The sequence below is a fragment of the Pieris napi genome, chromosome Z (assembly GCF_905475465.1).
Source record: "Pieris napi chromosome Z, ilPieNapi1.2, whole genome shotgun sequence".
NCBI classification, from domain to species: domain Eukaryota; kingdom Metazoa; phylum Arthropoda; class Insecta; order Lepidoptera; family Pieridae; genus Pieris; species Pieris napi.
The window spans coordinates 13,119,024-13,146,873 of record NC_062259.1 but is presented as its reverse complement, the minus strand read 5'-3'; the positions used below and the strand labels follow the sequence as shown (position 1 = coordinate 13,146,873).

Here is a 27,850-nt window from a genome sequence, read left to right as displayed (position 1 = left end):
ACAGAGAGGGAACCAGAATTTAGCCCCAACTAACTATAAAATAGAAATTTATTCATCTATTTTACAATACACCACTAAGTTATTGTACCATATTACCATTTTAATAAATAAAAAAATCACTAAGTTCACTGTTCTAACTATAAAAATCTTTTTCTGTGGCTTTTCTTGGCAATAAAGACAATTTGTTAGAAATAAATGAAAACATACTTCAGTAAAAGAATACAATAAGACTGATTAATAAGAACTCAGCGGCTAATCTTTCTTTAATAGATCCACCTAAGGTCTTAAGTCACATTGCCAACAATAATATGCATAATTTTATTTCTTACCTGTAAAGTTGTCATACCACTAAAGTGACCAACGAAAAAGGCATAACTAACAAGAAAGAAAGGAATTAAGAAACTCCTTTCAGTATAGAGCGATAATCTCTCATATACTGTCTCCACTTTACCTTCTGCTTCTGAAATAAAAGAGTTCCCAATTATAACATTACAATATTTTTAGTCCTATTCTTTTTTGGTAACTTTAAATACCTTGTTTTTTATTATAAAGTGCTTCTATATCACGCAATTCAGCATCCACTCTCTGTGGGGTTGTCCATCCTCGAAGCCATTGTAAACTCTGAAATTATTATTATAATATTTTGAGATATATATTATACATCTATATAATGTGAGAAGATGATTTTCTAATATTATTTTTATTTACAAATCCTTGTATCTCCATAGAACATTTAAAAGTTTCTTTTAAGTTGCAATTATTATATTTATATGTTTTTAAATATTATCTTAATTTTGATTAAAGCATAATAATATTAGTTATATATATAATTCAAACCTTTCTAGCATCATTATATCGTTCTCGTGAGACTAGCCAGTGTGGAGATTCTGGGACGAAGCAAAGGGCTATCACAGCAAGGACCTGAAAGTTTGCCATTAATACCTATTTATTTACAAAAAATTCATCTTATAACAGGTGTAACCTAATTCTAAAAAATTCTTAGTAGAATTGTGTTTTTTTATTCAAAAACTTAGCAAATATGTTAAACATACAATATGTATAAATAAATGTAATAATTATCCACTTAAATATTAGAAACAAAATCTAATAAGATTATATAAGATATTAGAGACACTATTAGTTTTTAAAGTATCTATAGATTGACTTGACTTGTTGACAACGATGAATGACAAGAATAAGAAATACATTGGTTGTAGCCATATATGCATGCATACTTAAGGTTATTATTGAGGAATTCAGAAAGCATCAGAAACCTACCCAGCACTAGACCTATACTTAATTTCATTATAAAGTAAGCTGTTTCTCCATTTTGTACTCTGTTTACAATAACTTAATAACACAACAACTTTCCTATGAGACTATAACTTAATTTTTGGAATGTAAAGTAGTAACTAAATAAGCCACATAGGACATGGTTATCATAGCACTAGATTAATAATTAAATTTCAGTATTCTTACCGTAAATATTATATTTAGTAATGCCACATGCCGCCAATAGAGAAATAAACCAAAGAGAAACTGTGTAAAGACACCTATGATGATGCACATAGAACTTGTAGCTGTAAGAGCTCCACGCAAGTGTGGCTGAGTAATCTCTGCTACATATGTTAGCACCTGGAATTAGAACATTACATCGATAATCACATAAGGAAGCTTTTTTTTATCTTACCAACTTATAAATAAAGAATCAGTTTTTTATGTAAAATAGTTATTTTAAACTGTCAGCTACAAACTAGCTTAATCAATTAAAAAACATTAGATTTTGGACTCAATCATTCTACCCAAAAAAATTTGTAGATATACAAGAATCAATTTAAGGCCGATTTAAATTATCTTAGTGTTTAGGAGAGTGCTTTAGGATAGTACTTTAGTTGAAACATGTAAACGCTACTTGCTTTAGTAAACGCTACGCTAAAGAACTTGCCTTTCAAGTTGTACTAAAGCACTCTCCTAAACACTAAGATAATGTAAATCGGCCCTTAGGTATATATTAGCCATTATTAAGTAATACATACCAGCTTCGTATCCAAACGATAACATTTTAGTCATTTTTACTTGAGTTTGTTGTAGGTAGATGGGAAAGAAGACATAAAAGTAAATTTTAGTGAGATTAACAGCTATTAGTCACTATTATAGGACTTTCAGGAAACTGACTAGTTGTTTTGTTTATGTAGTTTTATTTCAAGATTTTATGGCCTGGTATCAAAATTCGAAACCTTCAAGCCAAATATTATTTTCTTTGTACAATTTTATGAATGTTTATGTTGATTGCTGGTTAGTGTTATCAATTTATCAAAGTCAATTTTCAATTCAAACAAAGACAAAAAGTAGACTGTAGAACTACCATAATATTTACATATATTTTACGCTGCTACATAAACCTAAGAAACCGTAATGTTGGAGACAGATATTACTATCATAAAGTTTTTTTTTGTATATTTTAGATAAAATATATAAAAAAAAGCTTTAGCTTAAAAACAAATAGCTTATAACTATGTGTAATATCTAGGATATTCTTTGTTTATTTTATTATTTTCAGATAAAATGATATATTTTGTGGTAAGCGCCATCTATCATAGTTAATGCGCATCAGGACAGTAGAAAAGGTATTTTGTCATTCGCACAAGCGCTTAATCCACAGAGGCCGCTGCAATCAAATTTATCCAAAGTTCTGCACGTTGGAATTGTGATCCTCTTCTGCCCTGCGATTCTGTAACTCACTTCACGAACTCACACTGCGGTTTTCGCATCGGCGGTCTCTCTCAAATCAGTCGTGAAGCAGTCATTTTATGATTTGGCATTCTGAAAAGGTGGGAGCTTGTACTTTATTGCTTATCAGAATGCCAAATCATAAAATGACTGCTTCACGACTGATTTGAGAGAGACCGCCGATGCGAAAACCGCTGTGTGAGTTCGTGAAGTGAGTTACAGAATCGCAGGGCTGAGGTTTTTAAGTCTGTATTTTTTAATGAGAAATATTTACGAATCTTAGTGGTAAAGGCATGCCATATAATCCAGACATCTTGGATTTTATATAGCATAAGTACAAAAGGTTAAAAAAAGACGTCAATAGTAAGTCGTGTTAAAATTTACAATATTTCGTTATAAAAAAATTCTACCTTATATTTCTTTCATAATAAACAAATGTATTTTTAATGAACTCTATGATTTCGCGTTACCACTCAAATGTATAGAATAGCTTAAAGTTATTCGGCTCGTCTTATTTTTCTTAGAAATATCGAGGTTATTCCGTCAATGTTGAGAACGTAAAGGTCAGATGTACATCGCACGGAAACGTCTTTCTCTAAATTGAAGGGCCTTTATAATCTTGAATACCTTTATAGGAATACGGAACTTGTCATTTAAGTAATATCCATTTATATGGCAATTAAATATCAATATTAAACTTCTGTATGTTACATAGGGGGCATTAGAAATTTAGAAAGGCATGGCACAAAAAAGGTTGGGAAAGGCTGCTCTAGAGTCTAGTGAATTCGTTGCTTGGAAAGTGACCTGTACCTACGAAACATTAAAAGTCAAATATGTCATGTATTACTAGGAATCCCGGAAATAAATTTGCCAGTGTCAGCTCTTAATAGGCCCTTAAAAATAGGAAGCCACGTAAATTTTATTAAATTTTTTTAAAATGGAATATTAGGCAGTTTGATCCGTAATCTTCTACATAATTACGTAATTTATTATAGGTCGAAGATCTACATTTTTTTTAATTATACAAACAAAAATCTTTCCAAATCTTTATGATTGTCAGACAATGAGACTTTCAGTTTTCGTGTAGTTTTCATGATGTCGTTACAGACCTTTGTGTATTTTGTGATAAATTGGATAATGAGCGCGGTATTACCCTCGAGGCATATCTCCGCACTGCCTCGATGTATGGAATAAATGTTTTTTTGACGCGATACCACGGCCAAGCGCTCTAAGATATTTTCTGCCACTTATCACTAAAACCTCTAATGGTTCAAAACTTATAAGACTTACCAAAGAACTCAGCTATCTCTTTTCGACACAGCGTAAACTTAATATAAAAGAAAAAGAAACTAAATCTTATTGCACTTGTAAGCTATATGATGGAGTCAAATATAACATTAAACTTCCTTAAGCAAAGCAATGATTACAAATTCTTAAACAAGTTATGTAAATTCGAGTTATAAAATTCGATTTTATACTGAGTAGCGTTAATTATTTTGCTCTTCTTACCGGTGCCTCAAGAAGTCCTCCCGCCAGACCAGTTAGAACGAGAGCCATGTAAAGATGCGAAGTGTTCTTCGAGAAATAGAAGGTCAGCCAAGCTATGAAGAATGGGACGTTCACCATCTGCATAGCCCGTCGTCTTCCAAGGGGCGCTGTTACTACTCCCGAGAGAGCGCACCCCAATGGCACTACTATTAGGTTTATTGAACCTGAAATTAATAGAACAGCTTAAAACGTTGAACAAAATTAAGCTTTATTTAAAGGGATTTAGGTGCTATTTTAAAAGCTAGCGTTAACATATCCCGTAACATGCAAATGAACGATGGAAAGTTTATTATTGTGTGAATTGAAGCATTTTGATATACGCGATAGTTTTCGTTTGTTCCATAGAACATTACTTGAGATGAAAAGGATATTCGGTAACCATAGGCCGGATCAAATTTAAATCCCGCCGAATACCGGAATGTACCTGCCGGTATTGTTTTTAATGTACCTAATGGGCAAGAGTCTCACCCGATGTTAAGTGATACCGCCGCCGATTAGAAGTGAAGTAGGCTCGCAAGTGCGTTGCCGGCCTTTAATTTTAAAGAGCATCATAAATTTTTAATAACGGAACAAAAAAATTGATAGGTACTGAAACTACACTAAGGGCAAATAATGACGAATAAATTACCAAAATAACAATTTTACTGCAACAGACGGGTTCTCTTGTCTTCGTAACAAATATAACTACATATATACATATGTATATGTTATATTTTACACAAGGTCATTTCCATGATATTCTAAAAGATACTTACCATGATGCATGTTTTAAAAAAAGTTCTACTTTTTTTAAAACCTATAATTGATACGCAACATAAATGATAAAACAATATAATCCCTATAATCTGATGACGGTACATTAAAAAATAATGTCTTTATTTCTTATTAAACTGTTATAGAAATTAATTGAAATAAACACATACTTATCCAAGAAACTTCGGAGCTATGCAGCCGCAGTACCTCCCCCTCAACAGGGTTCTGCACGGCTGGAATAAGGATGGTGGGGAAACCCAGAGTCATTCCATAACCTAGACAAAAAAAAAATTAAATACATAATATTTAATATATATGTATATTTATTTTAAATACGAATACATCCAGAATGAAATCCTGTATGCTTCTAACAAAACGTAAAACAGACATATTTCTGAGTCTGTTTTATTGCTTGTTCAATTTATTGCAATTTTCTCAATATATCAGCGATTGAATAGTCATTGTCAAGTAAGAGGGGGTGAAGCCCCGCCCCTAGTCATTATAACAAAACCTAGGGTTAGCTGTGACCTAGGTATTGTAGGCATTGTATTACCCGAGTGGGACACACCCTTTAGACACTGAACGGTAGGGGGAAACGCTCCTATATACTCGGTGGACTCGATTCTTTAAAGTAGATAAACTAATTATACCTAGATGGAATAATGTTGTATTAAAGTGCAAAAAATATTTATATTACAGATATACAGGTTGCACTAAGTATGAGCACGTACGAGTATGTTGTCCTAATTGATTTGACTCTAGAAAAACGTATTATTAGTCTTAAAATGAATTCATTCCCAAGTTAGCATTTAACTTAGAAAGGGATTTTGTTTATCTAAGTCCTTAATTTTACCGTCTTCACTTATACAATTTCTCCGCAAACCTCTAAACCTTTGTTTTGGACGGACCATTCAACAAGTTTCGTCAAGTTTTATAGTTCCCGGGACGTATTTTTCCGGCACCGCTGTATTTTCAAGCCAAGGGTCTTCTCCCTCTAATCTTACCGTGAAATCGACTAAGAATTGTCCGTACTCCTTCTTATTACATATTATATCATTGATGGATTAAAGTTTTTACTTGCGTAAAAAGTATTATGTGACGTTACTGCGTTCTTTAAGTTTCCGACCAAATTTATATTTATTTTTAAAAGCCAAGAGCAAGCGTAAATAAATAATTAAATAACCCTAGTGAAATACAATATCTCCATGCAAACAGTTACAATGTAATACAGATCAGAAATGACGCGATAGCTCCTTAAGCAATAAGCATCTTAAATTGATCCCAGAAAAATAGAGCATGGACCCTAGACCAAAATACGACAGGCGCGCTGCATCGTTCATGTTTTAATCAAATTCTTAATGTATTTTCAGAAAATTCTTGACTAAAGTAATTTATAATTGTTTTTATAATCTTCATACATCGACAGTTTCGTCCGTTTCCAGTCACTTTGAATGTAAACGTGCCAAAAGATTTAGCTTAAATATATTGTAGTTAGTAGATATTAAATTAAGTATTATACGTATTTTCAACATATGAGTAATAATAGGCCATAAGGATACATAAAAATTTATTCATTCTCATTGTTTGTATTTAAAATGTGAGCGTGCTTAATTGCTTTGAACAGTTTAATTTGCAGAAATAATTATTGTTTTGACTTATGTTACACGACAATATACTATTCGCTGATGTAAAAATTCCTTTATTTTTTTATATGAACTAATGTGTAGCTCCAAAACCACACCCTGGTTTATATTCCACTCAAGTCGTTTCATAACGTGCTATTAGTACAAATTAAAAAACAATTGAACTTGAACTGTGTGAACATCCGAAAGAAGGAGGGCCTTTGAAATTTGATGTGGGACAGCGACAATGACAGCGACAATGACAGTGACAATGACTTTCACTGTGTTAGCAAACCATCCTGAGCTTCTTTGGACACACACCACGCTGACTTCCCGCTAACCTGGAGAAGCTTTTGGTGACCGGTACAGTGGAAGGCACCAGATCCCGAGGCCGATCCCCTACTCGCTGAACCGAATTAAGCATTCCCGTGTTGCTTAAATTTTATCTCTCAGATCGTTTATATTAATAAAAAAACATATATTATTTTAATATTATAATATTTTATTTTCAATTAATAATTATGAAATATTCCTGATTTTACTTAAAATTCTTAAAAAAAAATATAGTTTCATATGTTCCAAATTGAATGTGTCCTATAAAGACATTTGACAATAATTTCGAATAATTTTTTTTAGGCGACGAGGCTAATAGTCAAGCGGTCAACTAATCAACCGTTTACGTTATAAATAGAAGAAGTGTGTATGTTTTTACTAAAACCAAAAGAGGAAACACGATATTCTTTTACGCATTAAACCCGCATTTGTATATATAATACTATATAATGTGTAAGGAGAATGGAAGTGAACGTGATTCCTAGGTTCAAGGATTTGTGGGCCATTATGTTAACGTTGTTTTGACTGAAACCATTTAATGAATGTATAAATTCATATCAGACGCATACAAAAAGTAATCAAATAATGAATACTACTTAAAAAAACTCATGGTAGCCAAAACCTGCGATTTGGTGTTTATATTCTGAAAACAGCGCCAGCTGAGTGGGAGTGATTTAGATTTTTGATCTCAAACTCTTCATAAGTATTACCCACCAATTAACCACCTACATTTTCTACGTGTCTATATAACCAAAACATAACAATAAAATATATAGTATTTACAATTTTCTTAACCTACATAGGAATAATAAAAAAGTACCCCCAGAGCTGGGGTCACCGGTACAAACTACCAGCCGCCAACTAACGCCATTATAATAACGCAAAATATGCTCTTTCCGCATAAAGCCTTACCTAGTAGTAGCAAGTTCTTGACACTGACAGCAAGTAACTGCGGAAGTGCAGTCCGGAAGTCCTTACTATATCCGTAATGGTTCTCCGTAATTTGGTCCTTTGCCACCATCTGTAACAGTCAGTAATAATTGAGGCCTCCAAATATTTAGAGTTTTTAAAGAAAAACAAATTATCTAAAAACTTATCAACGCCGTCACAAAACCGAATAAAAAAGCTGCCAAAACGTAAGTAATTAATTATAAAAATAACTATGTCAGCCGATATAACATGCAAAAGAGATTGTAGCGAGCGTGATGCTCATTTGTTTTATTGCAAGCTCATAATTCTTAACATTGTTGCAACACATAAAATAGGAAAATCGACGGCGCCGTTTACGATTATGCACACTTAAAGTGTGCGTGGCCGCTCTCTGTTTCACGGCTCCCATACTTCGTTCGGATGAATGTCCCACATGATAGGAGTATCACAACAGCTGGACCGTAACGCATAACCTTGTTCAAGGTTAAGGTGATTTAGCACTACCAGCTTCATAAAAAATATTCAATATGCAACTCCGTGCGTTCGTGGTCTCATATATAATATACTATAGGTCATGTCACATTCATTTAATTCAGATATCAATAGTTTAAGAAAATTTATAATTAAAAAAGTATGTCACGGACATCTTAAACGCTGTAGGCGTAATATAATAAGAGATACTCAAGGTCAAAATTTACGCGCCGAGAATCCAGCAAGGTTTGGAATGAGATTGAATAAAACTGTAGTTTTTACTTTTCATTTTATTGATGTCATATTCCTGTCATTCAATTACTTTTGAGGAATCATCGGAGTGCATGAACGCGCCTCGAAATATATTGTGGAAAATATTTATCTGATTCGAAAGATTACTCATGTTATCTGTTAAAATCCTACTTTTAGGGCTGCCCATTAATCATATGATGTTTTTTTAACATTCTTAACCCCTCCCTCCCCCATGGTGATACGTGGTGAGGTTTGAGACAAATGGCATAAAAATAATAGGTATTTAGGGAATGGTGTAATCATGCGAAAAACATATATTTTATTAGTACAAGAACATATTTAATGTACATTGCCACAGATTAGCAAAACTTTCTTTAAAACTAACAACTGGATAAGCATCTTGCAAGTCAGTTGTTGGCACTGTACTTTGTTGACGATCAAAGTCGGTTTCATCAAGCCACTCGGCGTCATCACGCGCACTACGCAGAGAATCTCTCTCGATCTACTGATCGATCGCTTTTTTAAGCCGCTTTTCGGTTTAGAAGTCACGCGTTTGAAGTAAAATAATACACGTGATATCTTACTATACCCCCCCTCCACCTTGTGATATTTCGTGATTTTTGCCGAACCCCCCTTTCGAACACACGTGATTAATGGACGGACCTCCGGTATGAGCGTTGCAAGCGCATTCCACTTGGCTAACACTGCTCAGAAGGATAGGTCGGTCGGTAGAGACGTATATTTTGTTCCCAATAGGGCCCAATTCGTTTGAATATAATTTATAAGTCTGTTTTATTTTAGAAGAAACAACGTTTCAAAGCAACTTACTTATAGAGACAGCTAAATTGCTTATAATTATAATGTAGTGTATACAAAGGTTTCGACATAAGTAAATGGGACGCACGTCTTGAGTGGCAAATGAAGGCCAAAGTAGTTTAAGTAAAACTAAAGGTGTATTAGATTAGAATATGATCAAAGAAATCTGTATTCATAGTCGAAACTTAGAAGAGGGCAAACGCCTCTTCTTATGTTAAATGATACCCATGAAAAGTCACAATGCGTCTTCCATAAGTTATAATGTTCCGTATGTTTGTTAATCCCGCATTAAGAGTGAGCGGCGATATCACTTAACTTCAGGTGAGACTCCTGTCCGTTTAGCCCCCTGTTCTACAAAAAAAATACTGAGAACCTTAAGAAGCTTATAAAATGCACTTTAGTACAAAGGAACAAAACCTATTTTGATGTTGGACGTTGCGTTTGTTTCTGAATCTGTGTTCATATTATTTCCCTTCTGTCTTCGTTTATTTACGATGTGAAATTACTTTTGTTTAAGAGTTCATTTTTAGATATTAAATAAAAAAGTTCTACAATTAGTTTTAATATCAATCGACTATCATTACTACGATTGCCTCGTGTGTGTTAAAGTGTTAATGTAAGGTAAGTGATACAAAGTGCGGAAAAGGCTGTATAAATATATTTACATCAAAAATACTTCACACAAGTAAAGAGTGCGCGAGAGGCCCGCTCACGCTCACAGCGATCCTGGCCGGTCGTTTATGACATATCTAAGGGCGTTTTCGTTGCGCGTTATTAATTTTTCGTAATTTATGTCGAATTTTAATACGTTATTCTTTAAAGTTTTGTTTCAAGTAAAGTATACGGATCACAATATCTCATCAAAAAGGTAACTATGACTTTTAATTGTAATTTTTTTAAAATGCGAATTAAATACAGCTTAAAACATATATGTAGTACAATGTACTAAATAATGCCTACTTTAAAAATAGGCCTTAATAAGAATTATTATATAGGCCTTATTATATGTTACTATACAGATTGATTATCTCAGTATGTCTCCTTCAAGACGAAAACGAGCTTCTTGGTCTTAAGAATACTTAAGATGTATGTTGTGGGCGATTGTCTACTTACAAAGCTTCGGCGCACTATGGCGTTCCGAGAAGAACCATTAGAAATCATCTAATCAGTGGTATTCTACATAAGCAGGATAGCGAGAAACGGTATATTTACGAAAGAGCAAGAAAAAGATTTCGTCAGTGGTGAATTTGCTGAAACAGGAATACACTCTTACTTTACTTACCAATAATTTCAACAAATAAACAGGACTTGCAGGAAAATGCTGACTGAGATGGCTTCCTAAACCCAGCTCTAGCCCAGAAATTAAATAAAACTATTGTCACTTATCATTGCAATTAAGTTCGTAAACTGAATTGGTACTTATTAAGTTCCAAGGCCCTATTTAGTTACCTTGTTTAATAAAGGGCTGTCAAAATAATTTTATTTTTCAATATTTAATAATATTTTTGAAGATATGTTTGTTTGTTTGGTTAGGTTTTTTTATATTTTTCTTTATTTCTTGTTAATATGCGACTTCTAGTCAGACTAGTAATAAATAAGTAACAAGTAATAACATTTAGTAAAATAACTTAGAAAGTTGTTTCAGGATCTCATGGAAACACTTGATAAAAGGCTCAATAATATATCTAATATATAAAATTCTCATGTCACTATGTTCGTTCCTATACTGCTCCGAAACGGCTCCGAAACGGCTCGGCAGATTCTTATGAAATTTTTTAGGCATATAAAATATGTTTGAGCATCGGCGACTATCTATCTTTCAAACCCCTAAGTGATAAGGGGAGTCCATCGCAAAAAAAAATTTTTTTTGGAGACATTTTTTTGTTTTTTTTTATGATACAACATATAAAAATACATACAACCCTTAAACCCTTAACACTTAATATTTATCTACCCGCTACGATCAATCCCTATTTTATATTTGTTAGTTAAGAACTGTGAGGTTTGTATAGAGAAACCTAAAAAGTTTTCGTTCCAGAAAACCGAACAGTCTCTGGGGTAGCATGGCAAAATGTTACCTCTTTTTGAGTGATTTTTCATAAAAGATGAATAAGTATATGTTTTCTGAATTACTTAAAATATATAAACCAAAGAATAATGCCTTGCTTTTTTTATAATCCTTTTCAAATAATTTATCGAAATGTGAGAATTTCAAATTAGGTAGGCCTTATTTGTATCACTTACCTTATTGCACTTAACACACGCGACCAAGCAGATCTTGAGCTAGTGTCGGTTGACACAAAATCACACTCATTACGCAACGAATACACTATCTGTATTTTGTTGTGTAAGATTTCGATATTCGAGATATGCCGCTTTCAAACAACGAAACATTGGGCCAAGTCCATTACGTTTTTGACATACATCTCGGCCTAAGTCTCGTTACAGAATCACAGAACCTGCTACCCAAATTCAGGAATACGTTATAATAATATATAACGCGCGCATACGGCCGGCAAAATTATATTTAGTATAATAAACAAATGATATCCCATACGGGTCAATAAAAACGCAGCAATTTGGCCAGGCAGGCGATTATATGTATATAAAACCTGCAAATATCCTGATAGTATGTTGTGACTTGTCCAGACAATTGTGTCTTGAGGCCACGACCATCTAGAATCATGTTATATTCATACTGCTTATATATTTTTCTCATTACGTCATATTACGTGGAGGCACCAGGTCTTTTACTCCTTTATCGACCGAAGGATATAAGTGATGCTTGCGTCTTCTCAGAACACCTCAGATTTGATATATCCTTTGGGATGGGGATGTCCGACACAATTACTTTGGTAAGATATTATAGTACCAAATGAAGCGTTCAGCGCTGGTTTTGGACCAATTTAGAGAATGTAACATCGCTATATGCAAATTTCCTTATTGGATACGTTGTTATGCCTATGTATAAAGGCATGTTTTACATTGCACAAATATTTATAGCTGATCTGGTTTGGACACCGATTTTTAGTAGCTGTTTTATTACTTATTTATTTATTAAACTTCACCCCATCATACGTAATGCTATATCTACAGTGATTAAAAAGAGAGGCGGAAAGTATCTTGCCAGTTCTTCTTGCCCGCTCTACCACCCCCTTGACTCGCGAACTGGTAGTAAATGTAATGTAAAGTTATTTTGAGTTTAAGTTTGATATAAATATTATTTCGATTTATTTCAAAGAGAAATTATTTGGATTTCATAGAAACGTTAGTTCTACGTATTGCCGTTAACATAAGTTGAGAAATTCCTTGCGTGTGGGCAAAGTATTATGTTTTGAATGCGCCAAATATTTCCGTTATGCAGTTAATATACAACTAATCGTATTTAATGTATTATAATTGTTCCTTATTAGGTGTTTAAACTTGTTTTTATTCATATTGTTAGTTTTTTAATGAACATCGACGTACTACTCTGATACTCTGACGTCTATAACATGTCATTGTATCAGAGTTTAGTAATTTATGGAACAAAGAATGCACTATTGCGGAGACAGTATGTGTATTGTGGAAGCACAGCATCGCAAACAAATACACACACACAAAACAACGTTTAGCCTAGTCAAATAAGTAAATCATAGGAAACTTTTGATTTGAAGGGCACTTTCTTCCGCCAATCGTTTCTTGATTCTCTTCTAGCATTGTCACACATATTTAAAGGCCATGTCTTCTCAGGTACTCCGAACCCTAACTGAAATAGACTACGCATGTACCGTGGAAGTAGTGGTGGAGCCGGCAGTACAGCTCTTGGTTGTAGTCCGGTATCCGAACCTCGTCAGTACAAACTGCGAGATGAATCGAGATGCTTTCATACTGATGAAGAAACAGCGGTGTATTAGGTTCTGTGACGTCATGTACGATGAAAGCCTTCCAACCCATTACTTCACGTTTCATGTCAAGGAGCGTCTGCGCTTTAAGTTTGTCAGCAATAGCAGTATCAACGCAGATCTTAATGTAAGACTACATTACTAGAGTCCTCAATTAATCACAGTAAATGATATACATAAATGAAGAATATAAATGATAATGTCGACTTAGGGGTGTCAAGAAAAATAATATTATTTGGATCTCTGCGATTTCTGTACCTAAATTAACTGAGTTTCGACTTTCTTGGAAACAAATTAACATATTTGATAAATACCAGAATAACAAGTTACACAATGCTGTGGAACTTCTAGCTAATTAAGTCAATGGTACACTTGTTGAAATTTCGATGGCTTAGGTAACTTCCTAACCGTTTAATACTGTAATGTTTAAATATATTTTTATGGCAAGCAAAAAACGGTTAAGATTTTTCACTAATCAACTATGTACATATTATGCACAAATATTTGCTGAGTTGCGAGAGTCAGTTGTGTAACAATAGGGTGGCAGGGCTGGCAAAATGCCACGGGCCCCCAACCCATGCCCAAGAGATATTATGTTCTATGGATGAATGTGAAGTCTCCAAAACGCATTGGGCTAGCGTGGGGACTACAGACCATTCCCTCTCGCCTAAGAGAGGAGGCCTATGGCCATTAGTGGGACATATACAACGTGTAATTGAGTACATTGAAAATCTAGAAGTTTATTAAAATTAAACTGAGTACGTGACGATTTTTACTGATAGGGACCCATCAAAAGAATTTGCCACGAGCCCCAGATGGTATAGTTACGCTACTAGCGAGAGTTATGGAAAAATATAGTTTGTAATAATGTTTAAAAGAGTGGACAGACATCGTTCCAATAGTAAAGAGGGTGGAGTGTTCCTCGTGGAACTCACTCTTTTCTCTTTCTCTGTGAGAATAATCCACAAAAATATTCAGGCCCACTTCTATCAAGTAACGGTGACCTCAGCACGGAACAAGCCACGGAGGGGGTGCACGTTGAAGAATGAAACGAGTTGCTCCGTCGGAGAAGACCACTTCTGTTTCACCAGCGGTGTAGTCTGCGACGGCATCAAGAACTGTGGTGTTGATGACTGGTAATTTGATATGGTTTTATTTTGTGGGGCTAGTATTCATTCGGTTGTAGGGTGATATAGATGTCCTAGATCTGGACTATCCAACAAATATCTCAAGGTAATATTAATAATCTAGGGGCAATAGGATCCTTTTGGGGTCTCTGTGATTGTGCGTCGTCAGTTGGTGGGTTTAAGGATTCAAAGTCCAGGCTTAGCGCTAAGTATGGCTCCGTATGTCGAAAATGTATTGGTTTTTTACGCATAGGAGTTTAGTTCACGCTAAGTTTCTTTAAGACGGTTTTTACCTGTACCCTGCATGCCAAAAAATAACATAGAAAAACCCATTTGTGGACAGATGGAATCGCGCGTTTAAGCCACTAGACCAATACTAGATATTAAATGGCCGTTACGCTGGTTTTTAAACTAATTGTTTGTAGTTCAACACGATTAAACACTTGAATGATTAATTCATTATGCCATATTTAATAAAAACGATGCCGCGAAATCAAGTCCTAATTTATACACGCGTTGTAATTTTATACTTGCAATTTGTGCAACGGCCTGTTATGTGCTAAATATTATAGATGACGTATTATAATTATATTTAAATTTAGATTTAGTGCGCTTAGCACTAGATGTTTTTTTATTTAACAATGTTGTGTTTGAAGTAAGTTGTTAAAAGAAATAAGTAGTGCTTTTTTATTCTAGTTACCAATACTATTTACTTAAGTAATACATATACATAAGTTAAGTAATACCTCCGATGATTAGCTGGAATATAAAACAAAAAGAAAATAAAGTAAGCCTTTTTTTCTTTGTAATATTCCATAATCATATTTTGGAGATTTGTTTTTTTTTATATAGAACAAGGGGCAAACGGGCAGGAGGCTTCGCGCACCAAAATAAACCTCTAAACCTCTTCCAACGGCCAGTTTATCCACCTCCCGCCACTTTCATTTAGTTAGCTTCCAGTTGTAAAAAACTTTATCGTTTACTACATATAATGGTATGCCAACAGCAACTATTATTCAATCATTGGATTGAACGAAGAACTCAGGGCCAGCACCATTATGTATTTACGCGGTCGACTGGACGTTTCGTAATGCCTCAGAGGAAAGGACGCGTGGAATGTTTTTATTGAATGATCAAATCATAATTTATGTAACTCTAGAAGACTAGAGAATGGGTTAGTAAGCGCCCACGATGGGATATTTGGCAAGATTAATTTTTTTTTTTTATATTAACTGTAAGAAAAAAAAGTTGGCACGTGCGTCATGACCGCTACCACCTCCTTCAATTAATTATAATTGGTTATATCCAGGGTAACGTAGAAGGAGATAATCATGGCTTCGTAACGTTAGGTGGTATTCCGACTGCTGAGTTGCATCTTTCACAGGACATGACACGCTTCACGACACTGACCGCCAACCTCCAGTAATGGAGAGGCACCAAAAGAAGAAGAAGAAAATAAAACATATCATCATATAATTTCAAGAAGCCCCTAAAATACTTCTCTAGGCAAGACGGTGTCGCACCACATGCTATGACGTTCCATGCCTGCCTAAACAATTTTTTTGAACGAAACGAAATTATACTAAACCGCATAGATGAAGACTGGATCCCAATGGATGCAGATAGACCAGTGCAGGGCGTATTGGAAGAAGATGAAGGAGGCCTACGTCCAGAAATGAACCAAAAAGAGAGACTGATCATGATGAGGTGATGACAAAACATGCTATGTCATATTCGATTCGACTGATCTGTGACCATTTTGTGTCTGACATTGAAGGACATCGTCGGGCACAAAAAGCCTGCCTCTCCCTGCTGACATCTTATAAGTTGTATATATGATTTCACAGGTTCGACGAACGCAAATCTACGTGTTCTCTTCCCGTTGAGAGACTCAGCTATGCCCCAGTTATTGCGGTCCTTGCTGCCATGTCATGTGCACTGTTGGCACTTGGTCACATAATCCAACGGTGTTTGCCGCCACTCGCAGATTCCTTCTTCATATTCAACGCGAACGAGGATAACCGACTCTGCATAGACCCAGTTCTAATTCCACCAAATAACACTCCACCAGACATCCCGACTTTGAAGAGGATGTCCATTATTCCTGTAAGTCTTTTTTCGTAGCCAAACATCAAAACAAAAGACTTCCTAAAAATTGCCTTATATCCCGTATATTAATAAAATGTATTCTCTTGGTGTAAGACCAATCAAGAGAAATAAGAAATATTGTTACATATTTATTTTTCGTGCATTTTAGAATCGATTTTATTTTTTAAAGGAATTTAATAAAAACTAATTTTAAATAAAGTTTCAAGCTATGCTTGTGAAGGGGAGTCGTTTTCTCTTGATATTAGGTAGTTCTCGTGCAGTTTTAACATTATATATCTCCATAACAAGACGTAGGTACCGTTAAAATTAAGCCAAATTTTAAATTTTACAAGGTGTTCTCGTCATCATCGGAAGAAAGCAGCGAGATTTTTGAAGATAAGAACTCCGGTATTGAGCTCCGATCTATCGATCTTACAGAGGAATCCACATCCAAGGTGCTAATGTTAATTAGAGACGTGGAGTGTGAAGGCACTTCTAAAACCCAGTCCAATGTCTCACATGAAAGCTAAAGCTGTTTTCTGTCCTCACTATAACTATATATATGTAATGGACACTTGCTATAAATAAGTGATCAATACGAGGGGTGTTTAATAAAGAGATAAGCAATACATTCTCCTCGGAAAGAAATAAAATAGTGGAAAGCGTAGCCAGCCATATATAGCGCTGAAGCCTCTAAGGCCAGTGTTGGCCTATTATTTATTATTCCGGAGGTCATAGGTTCGATTCCCGGCCGTACATCAATAGACTTTCTTTCTATATGCGCATTTAAAATTCGCTCGAACGGGGAAGGGAAACATCGTAAGGAGCTTGCCTTAGACCCAAAAGATCGACGGCGTGTCTGGCACAGGCGGCTGATCACCTACTTTCCTATTAGATTGACAAATGATCATGAAACAGATACAGAAATTTGAGGCCTAGTTTTCAACTTAAGAGAAACTTAAATGCGCTCACAGAAAGGCGACAGTATGTGACAGTATCAAAAATATGGGCTGTATAAATATATATAAAATAGCTGGAAAATAATCATTCACTAGTCAATAAATAATAATATACATATTTACAAATGTCGTGTCTATAATATAAATACCTATAATCTTTATAAAGGTCTGGGTCTCAGATTGTATGTGTTTTTGATGTTTATTTTTAACACATCGTCAATATTCAACGCATTGCGATTTCATAACGATATACCTTCATATAAGCACATTATAAAGAAAAATCCATTTCTAAAGCCGCTACTCAAATGCAATTCACAGACGCTGAAGCCAACACTGCTCTTCCTTCTAACTCCACGTATTAAATACAACTTTTATATTTACTTATGTACCTACTGTTTGCAGGCCGATATCAAACCAGAAAAAGCGAGAAACAGTAATATTAAAACGTTAACTGAGCGAATACAAGATACATTCAAGTCGTTCACCTTCTCAAAGCGGAGGTCGAGTCAGAAGACACAAAAGACGATTGTGTGATGTTATTACATCTCTGTGGAATTCGATTAAAGTGTAACTGTGACGAAAATATATTCATACAATCCAACTTAACAACGCCAATGTTTTTTTTATAGAATAGGAGGCTGATCTGGTGTTAAGTGGACGGCGCACATGGACACTCTTAAAGCCAGAGAGCCCGAGTGCGTTGACGGCCTTTTCAGCATTGGTACGCTTTTTGATAGACCCTAAGTCGAATTGATTCGGAAATACTTCAGTGGGCAGCTGGATCTTTATAGTGGAGGTGCGCGGCAGAAACTGCCTTAGAAAACGCTCAGTTGTGAAACGACGGAAGTCGAGGTTTCGTGTTCTGCCTCGATGTCCGAGAGAATTGCTTGTAAATGACAGATTTAGCCCAAATAATTCTCCCGCCCATATGTGTGTCTATGGTCATCAGTAATGTATGATCCAAAGACTATAACCTGCGCCAGGGGCGAAAAAAAAAGAAGTAATAGTAGTCTATTGGCGCGAAGTTGGTATTTGCAATATTCCTCAGTGTTTAGGAAAATGACTAATTATGACAGTTTGTTTTTAACGTCTCGTCTGATTTAATTCATTAATTATAATTATTGTTATTGATTACGATTTAAAAACCAATCAACCCTAATTTTAATACAATATTATAATGATAATCTCTCTAAATTATGAAACAATTAAACTATAATATTTTCATTAAGTACATATAAAAACATACTTACATCCATAATTACGAATGGGTAGTTAACTAATAAAATTACATTTGTGCTCCTAATTTAATGCCCGATTTGTTAACGACTGTTACATGGAAGCTAATGGATTGTTTAGCTTCCTTTTGGATCTATGGTGAATCTATTTAAATATTCACTCAAATAGAGCCTACCCAGATTATCTGATAAATACAAAACTACCGTCCAAGGCCACTGCCGAAACAACAATAGTCGCGAGTTGATTTCGATAACTAAAAAGCTGTTCTTCTACTTCCTGTTTTTTAGACAGAACAGGGGGAAATCGGTCAGGAGGCTCATCTGAAGTTAAGTGATACTCTTCATGCCAGTGGGCTAGCAAGTGCGTTACCGGCCTTTCAAGAAAAGAGCGTACCATCTCTTCTTGAAAGACCCTAAGTCGAATTACTATAATGTAACAATGTATGTGTAATATTGTTTAATGTAGCAGACACAGAATTGTGTACAACGTAATAAGCTTGCAAAATTATTGTGTACATAGTTTTATATATGACATTCGCAATAACAAAGTACCTATACTATATATTGATACAATGCGGAGTGATTATTTTTTGGATGACCCCGGTAACAGGGTCCGAAGTCCAATTAAATTTTGAAAATAATATTTTGAAGTCGAAAGAACTAATTAATGGGTGAATACACGGTATACAGCATTATAATAAAACCTATATGCACTCGAAATGTTTATCCCGAGCCATATCTTGATATACTTGAATAAATATTTCATTGATAATATTGATAAGATAATGTTTCAATCTGCTTTGAGCCAGCGACATGTGGATTTGAAAATAGTACCGTTAAAATGGTTCTCAAACTTATCATGTCTTGAAGATGTTCATAGTCTTCCATTTGGCCTAATCATTATATTCGTCTCGTAATAACGCATTAGATTCTCAACGTACTAGCAATTTTATTTGCAAGTGGAGATGGAAATATTTTGAGAATTGTCTTACTACGATCAGGTAGTCGCTTAACCAAATAAAATCATTTCCCAAGGTTAAATATACTAAAATACCGATCTAAAATTATTCATCAATTGAAACATCGGATAGTAGAAAAACGGCTTTCAAAGAAACGGACTTCGAAAGACTGTTTTAATATTATTTATGAAATAGTTTTAGGTATACCTAAATTTTTTAAAGACATAGTTCTTTTATATTTAATTTCTAATGAATGTATAATGTAAAAGACTTACGAGGTGCGATTTAGATAAACTTTTCAACTTTTTTTTGTGAATTACTCAATTTGTAACACACTGCGTATAGTTTGTTATTCGCCAACCTGCACTGCATGATGGCGTTATCATGGATTACAGGTTTATATGTCGTTCGATGAAACAATGCTGCTTTAATTACCTCTTGATCAACAAGTGAAACCCGTATTAAAGTGTCAGTGGTAGTCAGAATTATTTAATTTTTTAATTACCTAATATCACCGAACCTATGCCATCTCGTTTAGCCATCACTACTTTGTTTAACTCGTTTAGCCATCATTATTATGCCTACTAAATTTGCTGATAGAATTTTATAAAAAATCAAAGGCTTTGTCGAAAGTACTAATTACTTTATAAAATAAAATATAAAAAATTGTTGCATGTAGCATTTCCTAAACCAAGAAAAGTAATCAAAATTCAAGTTCCTCACTTGCTATATTATTTATCGCAAGTTTGCTGATAGAAACTGTATCAAAACATTAGAGTAGGTAATATTACGATGTTAAAAAAGTAAACAATTTATGTAATCATTTGGCAATCAAAGTGCCATTATGGTCGTGGGATTCAACCTTGTTGCAATTATGTATATTTTTATATGTAAAATAATAAATAAAAGAAATAATAAGATATATGGAAATAAATCCATATATCTTATTTCACCAGAAAGCACCCTGTGCGTGTAGCTCGTGTCTTAGCATCGTGGTATCCGGTTTTTGTCCAGATGATAGGACTTGGTCGATCCATCTACTTGATGAACGGCCACGCGCTCTTTTTCTTTCTTTCTAACCAACCACCAATAGTTTCACACTTCTCATTGCCTCCGCGCATTGTATAGCCGAGATATGTGAATAACTCATGGTTTCTTGAGTCAAGACTTATGTATTTTTGCAGAACAACAGAAACAACTTTTTTAATTTAACATGCCGTCGTTGCTTAATAACTAGACTAGGCATATTTGTCACTATAATACCTCGATAGAGCAGTATTGGTTAGCTTCAGCGTGCGACTCCGATGTGTCATCACCTACGACCACGTTACAGATAAAGAAAGGCCCATATCTAAAACATTGCGGTACTAACCACTTTTTATAATAGCTCGTTGGTAAAAGTCTGAAATTCTAAATTGTGCGTAGTTTTGCGTGCCGAGCGATAAGTTTTCTCCACAGAGGTTTCATTCAAAATCATAGAAATATTATATATCAAAAAAGTTTCATATATGTATTGAAATCAATCCATTTAAAAACATCACCATAACGGCGTTGCAATTGTAACAATAAACCCGTGACCTAAAAAGTATTTGTTTTTAATATTGTCGCTGATTTAAATATTTTTATCGTAGTGTTATCGTATATTAAGTCGACTAGTTTCCAAAGATTTTAAACTCCCGTATGAGTCAGGTCACCCTTACCGCTTACGTCGCGACTCTTGCCCTGAATCTAGCCCTTAGCGCTAAACTGTAAGTTTTCCGAATTTTAGAAATACATATTTTTTTCTTTTTAAATTTAACTTTGATATATTTTTTATTAACAGCGTATGTATGGATAAATTTAAAATATTATCAATCGTATATACAATTATTTTATTTTATTTATTAACACTTCGTTGCATGTACAGAAATATAATACAATTGACGTATTTTAATAAAAAGGAGGGCAACTGGTGACCTTATCGCTTTCGAGCGATCTCTTCCAGGCAAGCACTGTGCAAAGAAAAAAAATAATGAAACACAACAAAACAATATATGTAAAAAGTGAACAGGACAATAATAGAAAAAGGCCACATGAAAAAGAAAATGTGCACATGAATCACGATAATTTCAGATCAATTAGGTGGTGTTTATAAAATTACCAAAACCCTTTTAACCATTAAACGTTTCAAAGTACATTTTAAAATCACAGTATAATCCCCCATACGCTTCACAAAAAGGTCGCTCCGGCGACAAGTCGAGAAAACCATTATGCTGCGAGAGAAACCTGGGAATGGGAGCTTGTTGACGCTGGTCTGTGCGAGTCGAAGCAGCAAAAAAGTTATGTTTCCGGAAGCAGATAATAATCGTCCGAAAGGTACAGACTCTTACTCTCCCAGCAAGTATATATGCGTTTTCCGTTTCACTATCTTCAAACTAAACTTGATTGAAGCTACAATGGTCTAGTGAGTCATAATCAAGAACTTCGTAGGGTAAAGGTAAGGAAAGAAGTTTTAGGTACTTTCTATTAAGTATGTATATAGGTTTCGAAGGAACTTCTTTTTGTTTGTTTGATGTTACTAATGAGAAGTATAACACCCTAGTAGCAGTATCCGACAGGTGAAAAAAAACCGGTATAAAGGTAACTCGTCGAGGTAGTTTTTTACCGATCTATTAAAAGAGGATACGAAATAAACGATGAAAATCACACTCATTTGTTCGCTTTGTTCATTTCATAAAATACTCATTAGTAACTTCATTATTCTTTACATAACAAATTCATAATTAAAAGTCGTGTTCACGTGTAAAGTATTTAAGTAAAAATAATTAACAATTTTTATATATTTAACGTCTAGTGCTGAATTTCATAGATCTTCTATACAGACGGTTTTAAATATAGTAGAGCATTAAACATTAGATCAGATTTAAAAATATAGCTATCTTTTTCGTCATCGATTGGTTTTAAGCCTAAAGTATTATTAAGGGTGTGAGATTGGGGAAAGTATAACGTTTTAATTTGTATATAAAACATTAAATTAAAAAAAAGCAAACTATAAATAGCAATACATTGAGTTATTTTGAGGCAAAGCATTTGCGAGCCCTCTGGCCATGTGTCTACTGTCTATGCCTATCACTTAATATCAGGTGAGCCTCCTGCAAAAAAATGTAATACATTTTCTAATATAATATAGCAAATTAGAAAAGGAATTTCGGGAGGAATTTCAATTTCCATCTTTGTTTTTACTAAATTATTAATCTTACATAGCTTTATACCTTTTTGGCCAAGCGAGCAAGTATTAATTGCGAATTATAATTAAAATTAATTGCTAGACAGCCGTAATTCGAAAACATGACGTCAAGGTGGAGAATTGAAACTACACGGTAAAGCCATCAAACCACAATTGCTGCTCAAAGTAATAAAGTCAAAAAAGAAGAATATTTTATATATTTTTTATTTTATGTCATAGATGGATAAACACAAGAACAGAGTGTCTTCCCCTTAATAAACTATAAATAGTGTTATTGGACACTTTCTTATGTTAAAAATCCTTATTCGTTAATTAGATGAGGCTTAAATTACTTATTTAGTCTTAAGACTCACTTAAGTGAAGCTAGATCGTAATGTTTTATGATGTTTCAGTGACGACACATGTATTAAAAAAAATACATTTTAAATATGTAAGCATAGTCTAAAAATTGCATCTCGTGTATATTCAAAATAAACATATAGATAATAATATACCATAACAAATTCGCATAAGCTAGTCGCATATTGTTAAGCAATTTTAAATATTATGCATTTTCTATGCATTTGCGTGACAACGACGTACATGATAGTTTAATATTTCACTTCCTTCATAAACCATTATTAAAAAACCTGACAATAACCGCCGCCAATCGAACCCAGCAACAACAGTGTGACTGTTGTAAGCGAAGATATACTTAAAGTAATAAAGTCAAAGTCACTTATTCATAATAACACTTATGAACGTCAAATATATATATAAATATATATATATATAGTTATATCAATCCGTCAATTGTTGATCATGCGTGCTATATCGCGAGCACTTTGTTGATCCGAAAACCTATGTTGATCCGGGTGGTTTTTGTTGATCCAATATAATATTTTTCATACAAATGTGGTTCCGACCGGATCAACGATTTACTCCGTTGAAGTTTAGGAAACGCAACCGAAATGTTGATCCAATATACAAATCCACTCCGATAGTTGTTGATCCGATTCAAATGGGCCAATCAGAAGTCAGCAAGTCCTCCTACTGGACTTACCTAAGGTATTTGGATGGTTTAATTCCTATAATTTATTGCAAACCCACCTAATCAGTAACTTTTCTTTATTTATTCAGTTTTTATGTTTATAGGTATGATATATATTTATGGTAAGGAAATTTATGACGACACGCGCTTGTCGCTTACCCGATGTTAAGCTTCGTGGCCAGCTGCATGCATGCCAGCAGCTCAATGTCATACAGAGTATGTGATATTGTATTGCACTCAGTAACCCTGAGATATAAGATCTAGAGTCTCGAAGCCCTGTTATTACTCCGCAAATAATGCCCTTCATCCCGGGACACCGTAGCGTTGTTTAGCTACCGCTTGGCCGTTGATTAACTGACAAAGGTCTGGCCTTTCCTCAGACTGGCCTTCGCAACAGTCCTACCAATACTCGATATAGTCTTATATAACTTGACGTATCACACAGAATCTTCACTTACTTTTTTTATAAATATTGTTAACATACGTGTTAAGTTGCATCCAAGTCCTATTTTGAAGAATAGGTTCTTTATTTAAAACTTCCATACATTTGTTTTTGCCTGGATTTATCTTTTTATTTATGTATGATTGGAAATATTTTTTGACTAATTGTATCTCTTCATCTGACCACTTTCTATGACTGTTTTTTTTCGTTTCTGAATTGGATTATCACTATCACTATCGCTTAAACTTGGGCATTTTATTTTTGTCTTTCTGTTATTTGGTTTAATATTGATATTTTTATTTTTAGAATCTTTATGATATATATTATTTTCTTTGGCTCGTCTAGTTTTACTTCGTTTCTGAATCTATTTATCATCATCAACATCGCTTTCACTTGTACTACTTGACCATTTTCTTTTCGTGTTGCTTCTGTTTGGCTTAATTTTGGGGTCTTTATTTTTAGGATCTTGGTTGTAATGATTGTCTTGTTTTTTATCGTTTACTTCATTATAGTCTCCAATTTCTATATCGTCCATGTTCTTATTGACTGTAGTTTCTGGTGTTTCGATAGATATTTTGGGGTTTGTAAGTAAGATGTTAGATTGGTCGCTTTCTATTGCCGACTTTTTTGAAGATGGCGTCTCTTCCTCAAAGTTTTTAGTTTCTTGGTATGATTGAGACCTAATCGTTTCTATTATGTTACTCTTCTTCTCCATTAATGTATTTTCATATTCTAAGAGTTGAGATCCTACAACAGCTTTTTGGAGTACCTGCATAGGCAATCTATAATTTTGTGCATGAACTGATATATTATGCCCTAGAAATCCTGCCAATTGCTCAGTATAATGATCATTTTGTTTAGAATGAATTTGGGACATTGTAGCAATATGATGTCTCATTCCGGTTGATGTAATCATCTCGGGGCGTTTCAAATTACACTGTTTTTTTATCATATCTAAACACTTACCGCCCTCAAAAGGTTCTTGTGTACCAGGTCTTGGAAATAAATATTGGTTGGAGCTTGGCATTTTTAAATCTTCACGGCAAGCTATTTTTAAATATATGTTTTCTCGCATTATTTTTGTTAGTTTAGTTAGTTTGACCATGCCTGTTTGTTCATTAAAGCCACACATTTCTTTTATGGCACTTACAAATGTTTCATTGTTTTCAGGATCAATTGCGTCAGTGAGATTTTCAATAGTTGTGTCTTTTTTCCGCAATAAAATTAAAAGAGTAGCTAAATCTCTCATTTTGGAGAAAATCGCTTTACGACTTCGTCGTTCTTTTTTCTTCTTCAAGAGACGAGCACCGTATGCTATGATTAATGGATCATTTTTAACTACTAATGAAATTTCATCAGAACGAAGATGCGACAGTATTTTTTTCTTTTAGCTCAATCGAAGCGTTCGCCGTATTGGGAACGATTGTTAAGCTGTGATTAAACAATGCTTTTCTTTTAAGTGACGGAAGAACATGTTCAGAAGCTTTACAATTTCTTAAATGTCTGAAAAATGAAGATCTTTTAAATGTACCCAAGCATGTTTTACAAGTAGCGTAAGTTGACGGACTAGAGGTACCCTGGTTGCTTCGTTTTGATGGTAATAAGGTTAAATGAGCGTCCCGATCAAAGCTATTAGAATTGTGTAAAAAAATTCCCTTGTTTCTCAATTAATCTGTAATTTTTTGTCGTTTTAGCTTTTGTATTTTAGGGTCTGTATCATTAATAGCTTTATACTGAAGAACTTCGATTTCATCTGCGTGGTTACGTAAAAGATGTCTAGAATAATTACGTATAGTTACAATTGCTTGACAGTAGAAAAATGCATTTCTTCGGTACCACTTACGTTTTCTCGCCGTATTATTAACGCTTTTTTCAACTTTACCTCCTCCAAAACCCGGAATTCCTTCTATGAGTACACTTACGCCCTCATTAGTCGATAAGTTCTGGCTACTTTCCCCACTATTGACTTGTGTGTTTCTTTCTTGTAACTGTTTTACTTTTCTATTGCAATTTTTTCAACTGAACGACTGGGTCGTCATTATATTCATCGTTAAAAGACTAAAAGGTCAAGGTCAAAAGCCCTCGGATCAACGTTAGTTAGTAAGATTTCGCATATAAAACGGATGCACATTTGACTCGTCGGTATAATATTTGCGACCGTTACGGATCTACAAAAACATTATGTTAATGTATTTTTTGATGGCAAGTATGTTGCAAAGCGACCGATGCAGATCCCCAAACAAGCCTTCCATTTCTAATTCGGATAAAAGTATATCAGTTATATTTGTAAAGAGCCAATTATACACTGCAAGAAGGTGGATCAACATTTCTTTTAATATCTTACTAGATCAACATTTACATAGAACGGATATATATATATATATATATATATATATATTGTATGAAATGCTTCTAATTTTAGATTTACTGCCAGTTCTGAAATCAAGGGCGTAGAACAGAAGAGCAGAACTGGCAATAAACTAAATAAATTTAAAAAAATATTTAATTTTTTTATTTTTATTTTATTTTACAATATATATTCACTAATATCATTTAATAATTAACGTAAAATATAAATTTCATTTGTCAGCATTAGTATACTAGAAAGTGTTTAAAATGTAATTTAAATTAATTCACCAATTTCCGTTTGTTAACGGAAAGGGAAATTGGTAAATTAAACACGTATCATTTAAAAATATTACCATTTTATACAGATTTAAAAGAATTTTATAATAATAATTAATCTCGCATCGTAATGTCAAATCACTCACCTTCAAGAATACACAATCGCGTTGTAAGACGCAAAGACTTCGACTGACACGGGTTAAACGAATGCCGAATGGTACCAAATAATACAAACGATGCAATAAGCGAACAGTTACTGACATTGTCGATTTTAGCCGAAACATATAGACACCTAAGTAAACATTTTATTTATTAAACAGCAACACTTCAATAAACGTTATTTTTATTTCTACGAAAAACTTAAACTATTAAATTAATTAATAAATAAATAATATAAAAAGGAAGATTTTTTAATTATTTAATTATACATTTAAGAGAAAGTCCATTAACCCCCACACTAGGATTCCGTGTCGTGAGACTCCACTCCACTTTATCTAAACGTCCTCTTTCATCACAGCGTCAAGACAATTTGACAGAAAGAGATGAAAGAACTTTAGTAAAGAGCACGTAGATTTTATTGAAAACCTTTATGACTCATGGTAGAGATTAAGACAGGATTTTCTGCACAACATATAAATGCGGAGACCTTAGCGCGAATTTTGAACTTAAAATAATGACCGTCCTTCATCCAAAAAAGAAAAAGGTTATCATTTAATCATGCTACATTCGAATAATTTATATTTACAATTATCTTAACCTACAAAGTTATACTAAAAATAATTAGGAATTATTAAAAAGAAAATTAAAACAAATGTAAAAA

At 34.0% G+C, this 27,850-nt stretch overlaps 2 protein-coding genes across 2 annotated transcripts in view; one reads left to right on the top strand and one right to left on the bottom strand.

Moving 5' to 3' along the window:
- Positions 1 to 27,281, bottom strand: part of LOC125062427 (facilitated trehalose transporter Tret1-like) — a 31,562-nt gene extending 4,281 nt beyond the window's left edge. Inside the window, exons 1-8 of the mRNA XM_047668349.1 lie at positions 27,177 to 27,281; positions 7,899 to 8,007; positions 5,202 to 5,306; positions 4,240 to 4,442; positions 1,480 to 1,635; positions 838 to 921; positions 534 to 621; positions 330 to 460 (exon numbers count right to left, since the gene is read on the bottom strand). Coding sequence (XP_047524305.1) covers positions 330 to 460; positions 534 to 621; positions 838 to 921; positions 1,480 to 1,635; positions 4,240 to 4,442; positions 5,202 to 5,306; positions 7,899 to 8,007 — 876 coding nt within the window. The 5' untranslated portion in view covers positions 27,177 to 27,281. The remainder of the gene's footprint in view (positions 1 to 329; positions 461 to 533; positions 622 to 837; positions 922 to 1,479; positions 1,636 to 4,239; positions 4,443 to 5,201; positions 5,307 to 7,898; positions 8,008 to 27,176) is intronic.
- LOC125062428 lies at positions 13,005 to 18,119 on the top strand. Its single transcript, XM_047668350.1, has 5 exons — positions 13,005 to 13,466; positions 14,318 to 14,475; positions 16,314 to 16,572; positions 16,908 to 17,009; positions 17,916 to 18,119. Exons 1-5 carry the CDS (start codon positions 13,176 to 13,178, stop codon positions 18,045 to 18,047), a joined length of 942 nt encoding a protein of 313 aa, XP_047524306.1. The 5' UTR covers positions 13,005 to 13,175; the 3' UTR covers positions 18,048 to 18,119.
- Positions 27,282 to 27,850: the final 569 nt, after the last annotated feature.

Excerpts from the sequence above, each read along its gene's own strand:
- LOC125062428 (XM_047668350.1), top strand. The coding sequence starts at position 13,176 with ATGTCTTCTCAGGTACTCCGAACCCTAACTGAAATAGACTACGCATGT. Across the intron at positions 13,467-14,317 it reads GTATCAACGCAGATCTTAAT|GCCCACTTCTATCAAGTAAC; the intron begins GTAAGACTACAT and ends AAAAATATTCAG. Across the intron at positions 17,010-17,915 it reads CAGAGGAATCCACATCCAAG|GCCGATATCAAACCAGAAAA; the intron begins GTGCTAATGTTA and ends TACTGTTTGCAG.